At 37.0% G+C, this 13,901-nt stretch overlaps 1 protein-coding gene across 1 annotated transcript in view; it reads right to left on the bottom strand.

Moving 5' to 3' along the window:
* SH3TC2 (SH3 domain and tetratricopeptide repeats 2) overlaps window positions 1-13,901 on the bottom strand; it is a 61,364-nt gene that overhangs the window by 15,872 nt on the left and 31,591 nt on the right. The window contains exons 10-13 of the mRNA XM_072398991.1: window positions 13,235-13,430; window positions 6,957-7,090; window positions 4,189-4,230; window positions 1,145-2,871 (exon numbers count right to left, since the gene is read on the bottom strand). Coding sequence (XP_072255092.1) covers window positions 1,145-2,871; window positions 4,189-4,230; window positions 6,957-7,090; window positions 13,235-13,430 — 2,099 coding nt within the window. The remainder of the gene's footprint in view (window positions 1-1,144; window positions 2,872-4,188; window positions 4,231-6,956; window positions 7,091-13,234; window positions 13,431-13,901) is intronic.

Raw genomic sequence — 13,901 nt, 5'->3', positions numbered from 1 at the left:
CACATGTCAGATGATTGTCCCCAAGACAAAGGCCATGGTCATCTTGGGCTAAAATCTGACATATGTACAGTGGTCACCTGGCGAATTGATGAACAACCGATCAGAAATGACCAAAGTGCTTTTCCGTGTGTGAAGTGCTCATCCTCCCCCTCCCCTCCCTATACACAGTGCTATACTGTTCTATACAGTACTTGTTTGTTTCTCTGTCACTGGAAATGACCACAAAATATAATTTCCAGCGACAGAGATCTGACATCTTGAAGGGCTTTACTTTAATATTTTAATATTCTTATATTTATATAATGCCAACACATTATGCAAAGCTTTACATATTCAATAGTTTTTTTTCACTAACTGTCCTTCACAATCTAATGTCTCTACAATAGTCATACATCATTACCATGACCTAAAGCAAATTTTAGTGGTGGGGGGAAAGTGGGGTTCTTGGGGCAACCTCATGGAAACACGGGGAGGACATACAAACTCTATCCAGATAGATTCCTGGCCAAGATTCGATCCTGGGACCCTAGTGTTGCAAGGGCAAAAAATACTAGCCTGAGGAGTATGTGGAGTATCCTGCACCACAAGTATCTATCTTCTGGAAAGTGACATACAGTACAAAGATTCTGATAGCAGTTGTATAACTTAAAAGGGAAGGTAGGAGACACACAGCCAACTTGAGATGTAACCAGATCTATAATATATATATATATATATAGATATATATATATACTCACACACTTCATTATGTCTATCTTATTCTTTCATAGAAAATTGCATTCTTTTAGTGTGCTTTGATTAAAAAAAAATATTAAAAATATTAATATTAATATTATATTATTACTGTCAGCAGCCTGGAAACTTGAAAATTGAAAAAAGCAACTACACCAGTTTATTACACTTTAAAAAGTTACTATAGCTTTAAAAGCTAAATTCCAGACATACATTTTTTTAATTATGGCCATGGGAATGGTTAGAATCATAATCACTTTTATATTACTGTGCATATCCCTATTCATCCTTACACCACTTCACAATGTCACTATAACAGGAAGTTAGAGGGTATTTACTTCGACAAAGAGTTTAAGCCATCTATGCAAACTACAATTGATTGTAAATAATATATTTACAACACCAGTTTTAGAAAACTAAAAATAAAATACTTACTTTTCAAGTTATTGGATTTCATTGCAAATAGCAAAGCCAGTTCATAACACACCCTTCCATTTTCCAGCTTTTGTTGTTGAATACAAATGTTTCCAAACCAATGAAGAACCTGTGATAGCTCTCTCTCTGCCTGATCACAGCCCTGCACATCCATAAAAAGCTGGACAGATTTTACAAAATACCTTTCAGCCATAATAAAAGCTTGGCAGAACACAGACAACCTCCCAAAGTTTGCTAGGGCTATAGCTTGGTTCCGTCTGTTACCAGTTTCAGTGGCCATTTTAAGGGCATAGGAATACCCCCTTGATGATTCAAGTATCTGTTTGTTCACCTTTTGAGCATTTGCAAGAAGATTATGCACAACACCACATTGCGTGGTGCTATCAGTTTCCTGCATTGAGTCTAACAGAGGCAACAGAATACGACAAGCTCCTTCAAACTGGCCATCCAGTATATACAGCCATCCCAGATACAGAGAAGATTCAAAAGTCTCTTCTTCACTTGTCCATCTACCCAGTTCCACAGCCCTTTTAGTGTAACCAATGGCACCTGACAGAAGACAATGTTGTAGATAGAGCTTAGCTAAAATAAGACACAGCGTTCTCTGAGCTTTAACATCACCGCTTTCATATGAAGAGGACAAAGCATGTTTCAAGTATGGGGCAGCCTGGGCTGGAATATAGCTCCCTTTCAGAGGACATCCCATGATTTTAGACAAGTTCTGCATGACAACTGCTACCCTCCATAAAGGTGAGGGCAATGTTTTCATACCAACTGATTTGCACAATCTGGCTGATGACAAAGCAACATGTGGTAGATACTTCTTATCATATAAGTAACTTAAAATGGGCAACACACTTGTAGTGGAGTTTAAAGTCTGGGAACATGAGGTGATTAGAAGAAACTGGAGACGTTCTAAAAAGGGAAGGGCTTCATCATGTCTGCCAAGCTGATGCAATAGCCGGAATATTAGGAAGCAAACTCTGGATTCCAAGGAGGCATTGTTGACAATGACAGCTTTCCTAAAAACATATTTTAGCACCTCCAGCTCATTCTCAGAGCTAAAATTATGCTGTGGTAAGCATGTTAAAAGACTGGCAGCCTTTTCCAGCAACATGTCTTGTTTAGTTCTCAAGTTTTGTTTCAAGTAGATAGCTGATAAGTTCCCATACAGGGCAGCCAAAAGGTGCAGGTCAAGAAATCCCTGGGTAATGGCACTTAAAGCTTCTTCAAGATAAACCCGTGCTTGAGAAAGTTTGATCCGCTTAGCACAAATCCTTCCAAGAAGAAAGCAGCAACGAACATGAGCCCAAGACATATTATTCCGCTTAGCCCAATTCCGAGATGTTTCCAAATACATGACCAAGTCCTCCTCCTCAGAAAATCCATAAAATGTTGAGCTAAGAAAAGACATTGAAAGGTCATATAAGGGCTGAAAATGGGGGTCATAGCCCTCCTTGTTAAGAAATGTCAAGATAGGATCAAAAACTTCACAGTCTTCCAAATCACTTGCATTTAAATCAACAAAAAATTTAGGATCATCAAGATCTTCTTGACCAGGAACATGGAAGCTCTCCACTCCATATTTCCACTCAGAATCTGGTGTGGACTTCTCTGAGATACTGCATTTGGATGAATCAGTTACAGCTTCAATTTCTTCCCAGCTGTCAGTCATCTGAATTTCACTATAATCTTCCCTTGTCCCTTCAAAAATAAAACAATGCCATTTTAAAAAAGTCAAGGATGATCTACTAGAAATACACTTTTTTAGACAACTCAACATTTTGGTGGTTATCTGCACAACAAGATAGCAAAGGGCAACATTAGCAGCTTTCCAGTTTCAGAGGCAAAAAAATGTTAAACACAGCTCCAGGCAAATTGTGTACACTGACCTTTCCTAAACTATTATCGCAAATCATCAAAACATTGTTTATGCCCGTTACTATAACCCACTTAATATGTTTAAAACAAGGTAATTCACTCTTCCTCTGCACCCTGTCTTTTGGAGGAAACCTCTACTGTCAGAAGTAACCATGCTGAATACCATACAAAACCTGGTATTATCTTTGACAACCAGAAAATCCTCTACTGTGAAAAAATGGGTTTACTTTCTTAAGACTTTGGAACTAACTGTTGAATTAAACTTAACCTATCAAATAAGACAGACTTAGTGGCTATACTTTACTGTGGCTATACTACATAGTGGCTATACTGTGTAACTCTGGTTCTGGTTTTCATATACGACATTAACTTTATGTGAGTTTGATGTAAACTTTCTAAAGAAGTTGAAATTGCAAGTTAAAATGTTTATAGCAGCTTACATTTTAGATTCTTTCATGAGAGCTGTCCTTTTAAAAAACTGTCAGCCAACAAAAAAAAAAACACCGGGAGTTTAAGCTCTAAACTGTACGGTACATGCACCATGTAGTTTAGAGTTCTGCCGCCGGCCAGCCAATGGGGACAATGTAACTCCTGGGCATGCCACAGATTGCTGTCTGCACAGAAGTGAAAATGGTGCCTTCCAAGGATGGGTCAGTTTAGTTCCTCTTTACAGAATGCCATTGCTTTTTATCACACCATCTCTCCTAAAGGTGAATAACAGAGTTTAGATTCACTGATGCTCTTCTCCAGTTCCTCTTTAGCAAAGAGTGTGTGACCAGGCAATTGATCGCATCAGCACCCACCAAGTGATCATAAAGCAGCATTTTTAGGTTCTTCATTGCAATGTTTGGCAGGTTTGACAGTGGATCACAACTGAATGAAAAAAAGATTTACTTTAACATTTAGGTTAATATTCAATCTAGGATTCAAATGTTTTGGAACTACACATTTTCAATATCAAAGAGGTTTCACAGGGAACCTTATCATTACTTTTTCAGCCATATCTAAAATATCCTGAGATTTCAAGCAATTTTTGTCAAAAAACGATAAAACAGATTGTCATCAGAATAATTTTGTGTGATGTTGTTGCTAAAACAAACAAATGTGAATATGTATTTATTTAGTTACAGTGTAACTTACCAAAAGAAGATTTTAAGTATATTTCTACAGGATCCAGGCCATCTGTAAACCCAAAACACATAAATTGTAAAGTCTTCTAAGTTGCCATTTAAATGGAAACAAAGATGACACATGATGTTTTATAATTAATAATAAGTGTCATTGACATAGATTTCTTATACAATATATCAGTCTTGTGAGAAAAGAAACTTCTTCATAGCAAGCTAGTAAACAACGGGAGCATTTCATCAGTATACAATATCTTAGGTGTGTATTTTAAGTTGGACATGGTTTCAAATACAATGATAATTCTGGTACAAATCTATCATAGTCTAGCTCATAATCTATGTTGTACCCTGTGGAGATGTACTACAATGAACAGGGGCATACCTACAGACTAAAGGGCCCTCATAGTAAAATTTGATGTACACCACTCCTTGGCAAACTCCCTATTGTCAAAGATTTTAACATCAGCTATGTCTACTTAGGAACAAGTAACAAGAGAGCTCTCAGATTAGTTAGCTTCACAACTCAAAAAACGAAATAAAAATTAATTTTTGCTTTAAAGTTATATGTAGACAGTTTCAGACAGACGTGGGGAAAATTATGTTTATCTTTGAAAAGATAAATGGATAATGTAATCATAGAACTACAGATGCTGAACATGACAGAATTTTATTGAATCAGTCACTTAATTTACAATTGTTTGAAAATGCAAAATCTTTTCATTTTAGGCAGATTGTTTCTACAAATTAACACTTGTCTAGCAAGTGAGTCAGTGTTTACAAGGCAGTTGATATTGATTTTTTCATTGTCTGAACTGAAGTAGAAATCTGTTCAAGTGCAATCAGCTATCAACCTCTCCTTGTAAGCGAGCTCAGGCCATGTGTGGCTCTCCAGCTGTTCAGGTCTGTTTAATTTCCTTTACATAAATATAGAAGCATCAGTTCATCTCCCAACCCCTGTAGTTTAACTCTTCCTATCCTTCCTCACTATTCTCCTGTATTCACACTTTGACCTAGAACTACTAATGACATACTATAAATGCAAGATAACATAAATCACAATCATTTTATGAATAATTATAGAGAAAGATTATATGAATTGAATATATAGGATAGTAATTGGAAAAAAATCTACAAAAGATATCCCTATTTAATTTTGTGGCAGGGATTCTGTAGTCAAATAAAATTGTCAGTAGTAGCATATTAGTATGGTAACCTATGCTAGACCGGGACAAGAAGTGATAGTCAGTTCCTAAAGAATGGAGGTTTGGCACTGGACTAACAACCACATCCTGGTTAAAAAAAATGTTGCAAAACAAAAAGTTCCTTAATGTACTAATGTGATAGAGAAAGTTAATAAGAATGCTTTCTCTTTAGTATTCACACAAACACGTATTACCAGATACTATTTAAAGCAGTGGTCGCCAACCAGTGGTCCGCGGTTCTGGCCGGTGCCCTCCAAGTGGGGTCAGGAGAAGGACCCTGGTGGCAGAGGGCTCCGGCCAGAGACGCGGATCATGTCCTCCGTACAAATCCCCGGCTCAGGGAAGTGGGCGGGCTGTGTCTCTGGACACATCCCACCCACTCCCCCATTACAAGCTCGGATCTGCAATGGGAGAGTGGACAGGGTTATGTCATGATGATGTCACTACAGGGGAGATTTCTCCCCCTTTAAATGACACCCCAATCCCCTGGTGGACAACCCTTCTATGTTAAGTAAAAATCCTGTTTGTTTGGGTGTTCCTTCTGTGCATGCCCAAGCATCTCAGACATGCGCAGAAGGAGCCCTTTTGTCATAAGGGAAAAAAAATGCCGATCTCACACATGCGCAGGGAGGCAAGTTTTTTCCCATCTACGTCACCTGTTCTCGCATCTGGGTCAGGTGACGTAGGAAGAAGAACCCAAAAGAAGAGGAGAAGATGGCGGCGCCCAGAGTGCCTGCCCCAAGACGGATGCCAGGATGACGCAGGACCTGTCAGAAGAGACCTCCGGACCAATTGACTGCTCTGTGGGAATAAAGGGAACTGTATTTTTTGGTTTTGGGTGACTTTTGAGTTTAGTTCCTCTTTAAGGCTAATTGAACTTTAAAAAGTGTCAACTAATGTACAACAAAAACAGAAATATAATTGCAAGGTAAAGTGGACCTTGCACTTTATATTCATTTATTTTTTTGCACTTACCTTTTGTTGCTGAAAAGCATCCAATAAATATACTTAATGCACCCAGCAATTCCTATTCTAATCTTCATTCTGCTACTATTCCAGAGTTCCAGATGACACCAGTCCTCGGGGTTGCAGAAAAAAGGACATTGGCCCTGATTTATTAAAGTTCTCCAAGGCTGGAGTGAATACACATTCATCAGTGAGGCCAGTTATCCAGCAAACCTGGGAAAGATCTGGTCCAGGAAAACATTTGCTAGCAAATCACTAATGACTTTCAGGAAGTCCATTACAGGTTTCTGTATAACTCAGCTTCGCTGATGAAACTGTATTCTCTCCAGCCTTGGGGAACTTTAATAAATCAGGCTCAGTATGTGAACCTGGGCAGTGTAGCAATTAAGTTATCCTTCTGCTTTGCCCACTGGATTGACTACTTATAGCCCTAATATCTACCAAAATCTTCCAACTCTCCTCAGCTTCCAGGGCTAGAGCACAGCCATGAGGTTTTGTATTTTACAGTGGGCATGTTTCTTAACAGCATCTGTGCTTCGCTGCCACCAGCTCAAGGGTGAAAACTGTGGGCAAAATGATTTATATTCCTAGACATGACCACATTTTTACTTACCCATCCTGTACACAGATGTGATATCAGTCTGAGCCAAACTACGTAGGAGATCCACAGAGCCCTTCTGAACTTCATCGTCAAAGGAGTTAAGGGAAATCTTCTCCTCTTCACTAAGAAATAATAAATCTTTACACCTGTATAATAAATAACATAAATAATGTCCAATGTCATAATAACAATGTTGTTTGTATTAATAAATTCAGATTGCAATACAACAGTATTATTTATTACTTCACTGCAAAAATCAAAGTGCAGCAAGTTATTCATCAGATGTCAGTTTTATCTAGACAAATAGGTGTAATTCATTTCTAATAAATTTACAATGGATACTGGTGAACAAGAATCTTCCAAGAGAGAGATCATTCACATCTCAAGTTAATATGCAGTGGAAATTAAAAGTGTACATGCTTCTTTTAAAATGCCAGGTTTTTATAATACAAAAAACTGAGACCACAATAAATAATTTAAAAACTTTTCCCAGCTTTAACGTAACCTATAACCCGTACAATTCAATTGAAAAACAAACAAATCTGGGGAAAATAGAAAAAATTTACATAAAGCTGGTTGTATAGGTGTGCACCCCCTAAACTAATACTTTTTTTAAGCACCTTTTGACTAAATTACTACAATCTGTCTTTCTTGCATAGGAGTCTATTAACATGGCACATCTTGTTTTGGAAATACTTGCCCACTCTTCCTTGCAAAATTTGTAAGATTGTGAGGACATTTTTTGTACACAGCCCTCATCAGGCTACAGATTTTCTTTTGGATTTAGGTCTGGGCTCTAGCTGGGTCATTCCAAAACTTTTTTTTTCAGGTGAAACTATTCTTTTTTTGATTTGGATGTATGCTTGGGGTCATTGTCTGCTAGCAGATTCCTGAAGGTTGCAGGCCAAAAGTGACTGATAATTTTAATTGTTTATAATTTCCTCCACCTTTACTAAAACCCCAGTTTCAGCTGCAGAAATGCAATCCCAAACCATATTACTGCCACCACCATGCTTTAATGTGAGGATGGGGTTCCTTTGGTGATGTCTAGACTATGGGGTCGGACTGCAAGATGGAAACCTTTTCTTAAAAAAAAAAAAAAAAAATACTTCCAAGTTTCCCAAAAGCATCAGTGAAAATGTTTTATGGTCTGATAAAGTTGAACTTTTTGACCACAATTCCAAAAGGTATGTTTGGCACAAAAACAATGGTTTGCATGACCAAAAGAGAATTGTTAGTATTCCTCTGACAGACAGTGGTAAATTTAGCAATGTATGGTTTACAATCGGGGTGTCCAACTCTAGTAATCAAAAAACAAATGTAAGCCATGCGGCCTGTTGGAGAAAAACTGAAAATGTGTGTGTATCCTGAGCCGTACGGACTGAAGTAGGACACGCCTGTCCAAAAAGACTGGTACCCAACCAATAACTTCTGCTCTTTCCATACACTGTTAGTTCTCAGTCACTGCATCCTACAACCTTGACTGTGGCCCTACAATGACTTCAATAACTAAGAAGAAAACAAAAAGTTCACTCATTTTGGAATACAAAATAGAGATTATAAACCTTCTGCAAGAAGTAACTTTATTACATTTACAGATAAACACAATACTTGTTTTCATATGCCTTTTTCTTGTGTCTGCCAAAACTAAATTGGCCAGATATTGGAGAAGTAACCAAGTACTTTATTAGAATATTTAGATAACATGTTTATTTCACATGGTGATGATTTTTTTAAAGAATGCATGAAGTAAAAAAACAGGCAGTTCACTTATATTTTTGAAACATTGCGATGAACTGATAACTTAAAAAATTGGAGTTCTGGGAGTGCATACCTATAAATCAGTTGGTGATAGCTCTCTAAGGACCTAATGACAGTATCGATTTGTCAAAATAGACATTTTCAATATGAATACACAGTTATCAGTATAATAAATGTTTTTATACATTAATGTGTTATGTGAAAAGAAAATACAAAATGTTTGTCTTCAGGTCTGGGCCATTCAAAGAACCATATTACAGGTCTGTGGTGTATGTAATAAAATCTAATATCAAGTACAGAAAATATGTACTATTGGCTCCAATAAGCTAATCAAAGTACACCTGCAATAAAATATCTTCTAATGTCTATTTTCTATGATATAAAGCCATAACAGGTGGTAAAGGTAATCATTGTGTCTACTTGATGATACAATAAATTCAATACTTTAAAAGGATAATCTAATTTAGCATCTATGTGTGCACGCCAAATAGTCAAGCAGATTATTTTTGAGGTGTATCATGATGCCAGTTACATTTTACATCTTTGTCCATTTAGGGAGTGCAAGTCTGGATAAAAACTAAGGAATTTTGTAAGAAAAGGCCTGATTTCTATCACTGAAAAATCCATTTGGGCCTGGGAGCACACTAATACAAACAATGTGTAAGTCTAATACAAAGCAATATCAGATAGCAAAACAAAGCATTATTCTATTTTAGGGATTTATGTTGGACCAAACATTTACCAACATCAGCAACCACTTAACTATGAAAAATGCAAATTCTTGCCAGCAAGGAGTCCAGCATTTCTGGTTATCTTATAAAGGGCAGCCTAAATCCTGATTTGATATATTTTACTGTGAAAACCACATCATTTTGTACATCTAGAGCTGTCAGTAACTGTAGTTTTATATTAGCCAGTGCAATGTTTGAAATGTGCATGTGAAGCAATAGCACCACCATAAGGCTGCTTGTTAAAAGACAGAACTCATTTTTGGATATTTAAAGGTTCATTCTTCAAAGCAAACAGAAGAATTATGGATTTACAGCATGGGAAGAATGAATTACCACTGGTTTCCACTTTAGCGATGAGATGACCCTCATTAAATTGGCCATGTGAACCCAATATGAAGTCTGACTTTTCACGCTATTACCAGTGGGAGCTTTATTCCTGCTGTTGCATTTTCAATAATGTAAATGAAATAAAAAACAAAGTAAGCCCTCCCCAAAATGTGCATTGTTTCACTAAAGGATGTGTGTACTTTTAATAATCTGTGTAAGACCAAAAAAGTGAATTATATTCAATTACCACCTAGTTGAAGAATACATTTATTGCTTCCACCTGCATCTCAGGCTTTATTAGACAACTGTATAATTAATATAATTGTCATTTATTAACCTTTCTGTCCATGTTCCTCACTTTTAATGCTTTTATTTTTCTTCATGATCCAGTGTTAGGTGTGCCATGGCCCGAATATACGCAAAACATAGTATTTGAGGCCTCCAGCAGTCCCAAAGAGTAAGGGCCATTTCAGAGTTTCGTTGACTGCTTGCTAGGAGCAGTTGAGAAACCTTTTTTTCCACACATTTGCATGCAGTTAGCTATTTATAGCTATGTGGTTGCATTTTCCTTCTCTGTAGGTAAAAACCACACCACCACCACAAATGCAAGGGCAACACATGCAAACTTGTTGTGTTTCCCTGCTGTGCAGTTTGGTACTCCAGGATGGATAGTAGCAGTTTGCTATGCCTCTAGGAGTGCCTGGCCCTGCAGTTTTTCACCACAGATATAAAAAGGGGCTTAAGGCTAAAGAAAGAGGGTGTAACACATATGTAGACCAGGAGAGTATGTTTCTTCTGGGAAGGCGGTGTGGCCCTGGGCAGATAACCTCACCAGATTCACATGAAGTAACCTCACCAGATTCACTCATGATAGTCTACCTTCTGCAGTCTTGTAGAGCTTTACTATATCAGGCTCTTTTTGTCATGGTGACAAACTGGCATTGGTTTTAACCACTCCCTACTTGGTGCAAGATATATTTTAGCTTACTTTTGGCTGGTGAACAAAGTGGCCCTGAAATAAGTGGAGGTAAACAAACAGGAGTTGAAAACTAAAGGAATTAAAACTTTTAAAGCATCTACAAACTGTAAGTAACCTTTATAATCTCCCTGAAAAGTAATATATATTGTAACTCTGTAAACAATTAGTAGCAAAATTAAAGGTTTTTCTATGTATGCACAAATGGATTAAGAGCTCCTAGGTGAATACCGCTGTGATAGATATAAGCAAGTTGCCCTTCTGGAATATCACATTAGAGATCTTGAGGAGCACATTGCAACATTGAAGTCATTGGATTACCTTGAGAGAGGTCCCCTGCTCACTGAGCAGGTAGTTAATGGGATAGATGTGGAGGGTGGAGAGGTAAATTAGGATAAACAGGTAGGGAGCTGGGTTATTGGAATGTGTAGTACTAATTGTACTGGAAAACAAAAGGATTTGGCAAACACTGCTGGTGAATGCAGCAATGGTTTAAAGAGTCTATTTACCAATGCTAGAAGTCTGCCAAACAAAATATTGGAATTGGAGACCTTAATGAAGAGTTTATTGACTTAGTTGATGTTGCTGAATCCTGGCTTTGTTCTTCACATGACTGGGCAGTTAACATTCCTGGTTATGTTCTCTTTTGGAAAGACAGTTATAAAAAGACAGACAGTTAAAAAAAATGCTGGTGATCTGAAAGTGAATGTGAAAGAAGAAATTGTTGATGGAGCATGTGATGAGGATTAGAAAATATGTTGGAGTTGCATATGGAATGCATAAATTCATAGATAATTATTGGAGTTTGCTATAGGCCCCCAGTGCTAATAAAGAAATAAAAAATCAACTTCTTGCACAGATTGAAACGGCTGCACAGGCTAGGACAGTGGTAGTGGTGGGTGATTTAACTACCCTGACATTGACTGGGTTAATGTACAGCAAAAGGGCGGAAATGTAATAAATTAAAACAAGATAATTTTATGGTAGAGTTTAAAGAAGCCCCATCCAGAAATGATACTCTGCTGGACGTAATTTTTTCTTATAACAAATGTACATATAATCTGGGTAGCACCGACCATAAAATGATTTCATTTAATGTAAGTTAAAAACAGGAAATATAAAAGCATTACATTTTAAGAGAGCACAATTTCTACTATTAGGGGGCTTTCCATGACTTGGACTGGGAAGGAATATTGGCCTCAAAGAACACAGAACAGAAATGGGAATGTTCCAAGTGTGCTCTACACAAACCCACTGCAAAGTTTATTCCAATTAGTAATAAGTTTAAAAGGGTAAAATTAAAACCTATGTGGCTCACAGCTAGTGTTAAAAAAAGCCATAAAGAATAGGAAAAGTGCATTCCAAAAATATAAAAATGAATGATTACCTTCATTATTGGAAAATTTAAAGAATATAACAAAAGATGTAAAAAAGAAATTACATGGTACCAATAGATTAGCGTAAGGCCAATGTGGTTTCTATCTTTAAAAAGACAGCAAAGTCATTACCCAGTAACTACAGGCCAATAGGTTTACCTTCTATAGTTGGAAAGATCCTTGAGAGTTTGATAAAGAACCACATAGAGTTTTTGCTAGAAAATAATATTATAAGTGATTGACAGCATGGATTTAAGAAAGACCCAAGTTGTAAGTAAACAGGTAGACAGTGGAGTAGCAGTTGATATAGTGTACTTGGATTGCATTTGACAAAGTACGTGCATTTGATACTGTACCCCGTAGACAGTTAATATGCAAGTTAGGGTCTAAAAGTTTAGAAAATTCAATCTGTAAATGGATAGAGAACTGGTTTAAAGACCACTTTCAGAGAGTAGTGATTAATGATTCACACTCTGAATAGTCTAAGGTTATTAGTGGTGTACCCCAGGTGTTGTAACCTTTACTATTTAACATCTTTATAAATTATATGAAGTTTGGGATTATAAGTACCATTTCTGTGTTTGCAGATGACATCAAACTATGTATTGGAATTAAGTCCATACAGGATTTCTATAATCTAAAAGAAGATTCAGATGTACTGTTTGATTGGGTAGCCAAGTAGCAAATTAAATTTAATATTGATAAAGGTAAAATAAATATTGATATTGATGTTCTTTATACTGTCCAGGGGGAATATATTTTGGGTCCAAAATGGAAAGGGATCCGGAGGTTCTGGTAGGTCATGGACTTAATAATAGCATTCAAAACCAAGCTGCAATATCTACAGCTAGCAAAGTCCTTTCTTGTATAAAAAGAGGAATATACTGCAGAGATGGAGACATTACCCTGACCCTGTACAAAGCATTGGTCAGACCACATCTGGAATATGCAGTCCAGTTTTGGGCACCAGTTCACTTTTTTTAACGATGTATTTATGTAACTATTGTGTAGATCAGAGAACACGTCATCCATTTACGTACGTTTGCATACAAACATGGACCTGCATGTGAAAGTAATTCTATTGTTACAAAAGGTAATAGTTGTATGCATGATACTTACAAAGCTTTCAGACAGTTTGGATCCACGTGTCTAGTCTGTACAAAACCAGTCATTCCAGTAGAAGGACATTTTCCAACAAACCACTTGAGCCCAGGCACAAAGAAACCAACAACCTCAATGGCATCGCCCCTGCAGTAGCTAAGTTCATCCCAATCTGTTGCTGTATGGCTTTCTCTCGCAGTACACTGCCCCGATCCTGGTGTTAAAAATGATAACAAAACCGTTTATCAGTTTACCTCAACATTTTACGGTCTCTTCCTAAACGCTTCAAATAAAACATAAGGGTTTCAGAATGCAGTTTTTCATTATTATAGTTCATTTTAATATCTTGTTTCTTTCAGCCTGCCCTTGGGCCAGAATGTCTTTTTTCCTTCACTCTAAGGGATCTGCTTAAAAAGCAGAAAATATGACATTCACTAAAACATTCCCTGGTGGAGAACCTTCCAGGTCCATGTGTTTCAATGGCAGTATTTGGTTCTCCACCAGGGAATTTTTCAGTGAATGTTACATTTGCTGCTTTATAAATAGACCCACAAGATTTTATTAGCCAAGATACCTCAATATTATCAATTGCATCCAAGAAATTTATTAGATTTGGCAATGCAAATGGTAAACAGAGCATGAACATCAAACAAATTACCTTATTATGATGCTAAATGCACATATT

The sequence above is a fragment of the Pyxicephalus adspersus genome, chromosome 2 (genome assembly GCF_032062135.1).
Source record: "Pyxicephalus adspersus chromosome 2, UCB_Pads_2.0, whole genome shotgun sequence".
In the NCBI taxonomy this organism is placed as follows: domain Eukaryota; kingdom Metazoa; phylum Chordata; class Amphibia; order Anura; family Pyxicephalidae; genus Pyxicephalus; species Pyxicephalus adspersus.
The sequence above is the reverse complement of the archived record's forward strand: the minus strand, read 5'-3'. Positions and strand labels throughout refer to the sequence as shown.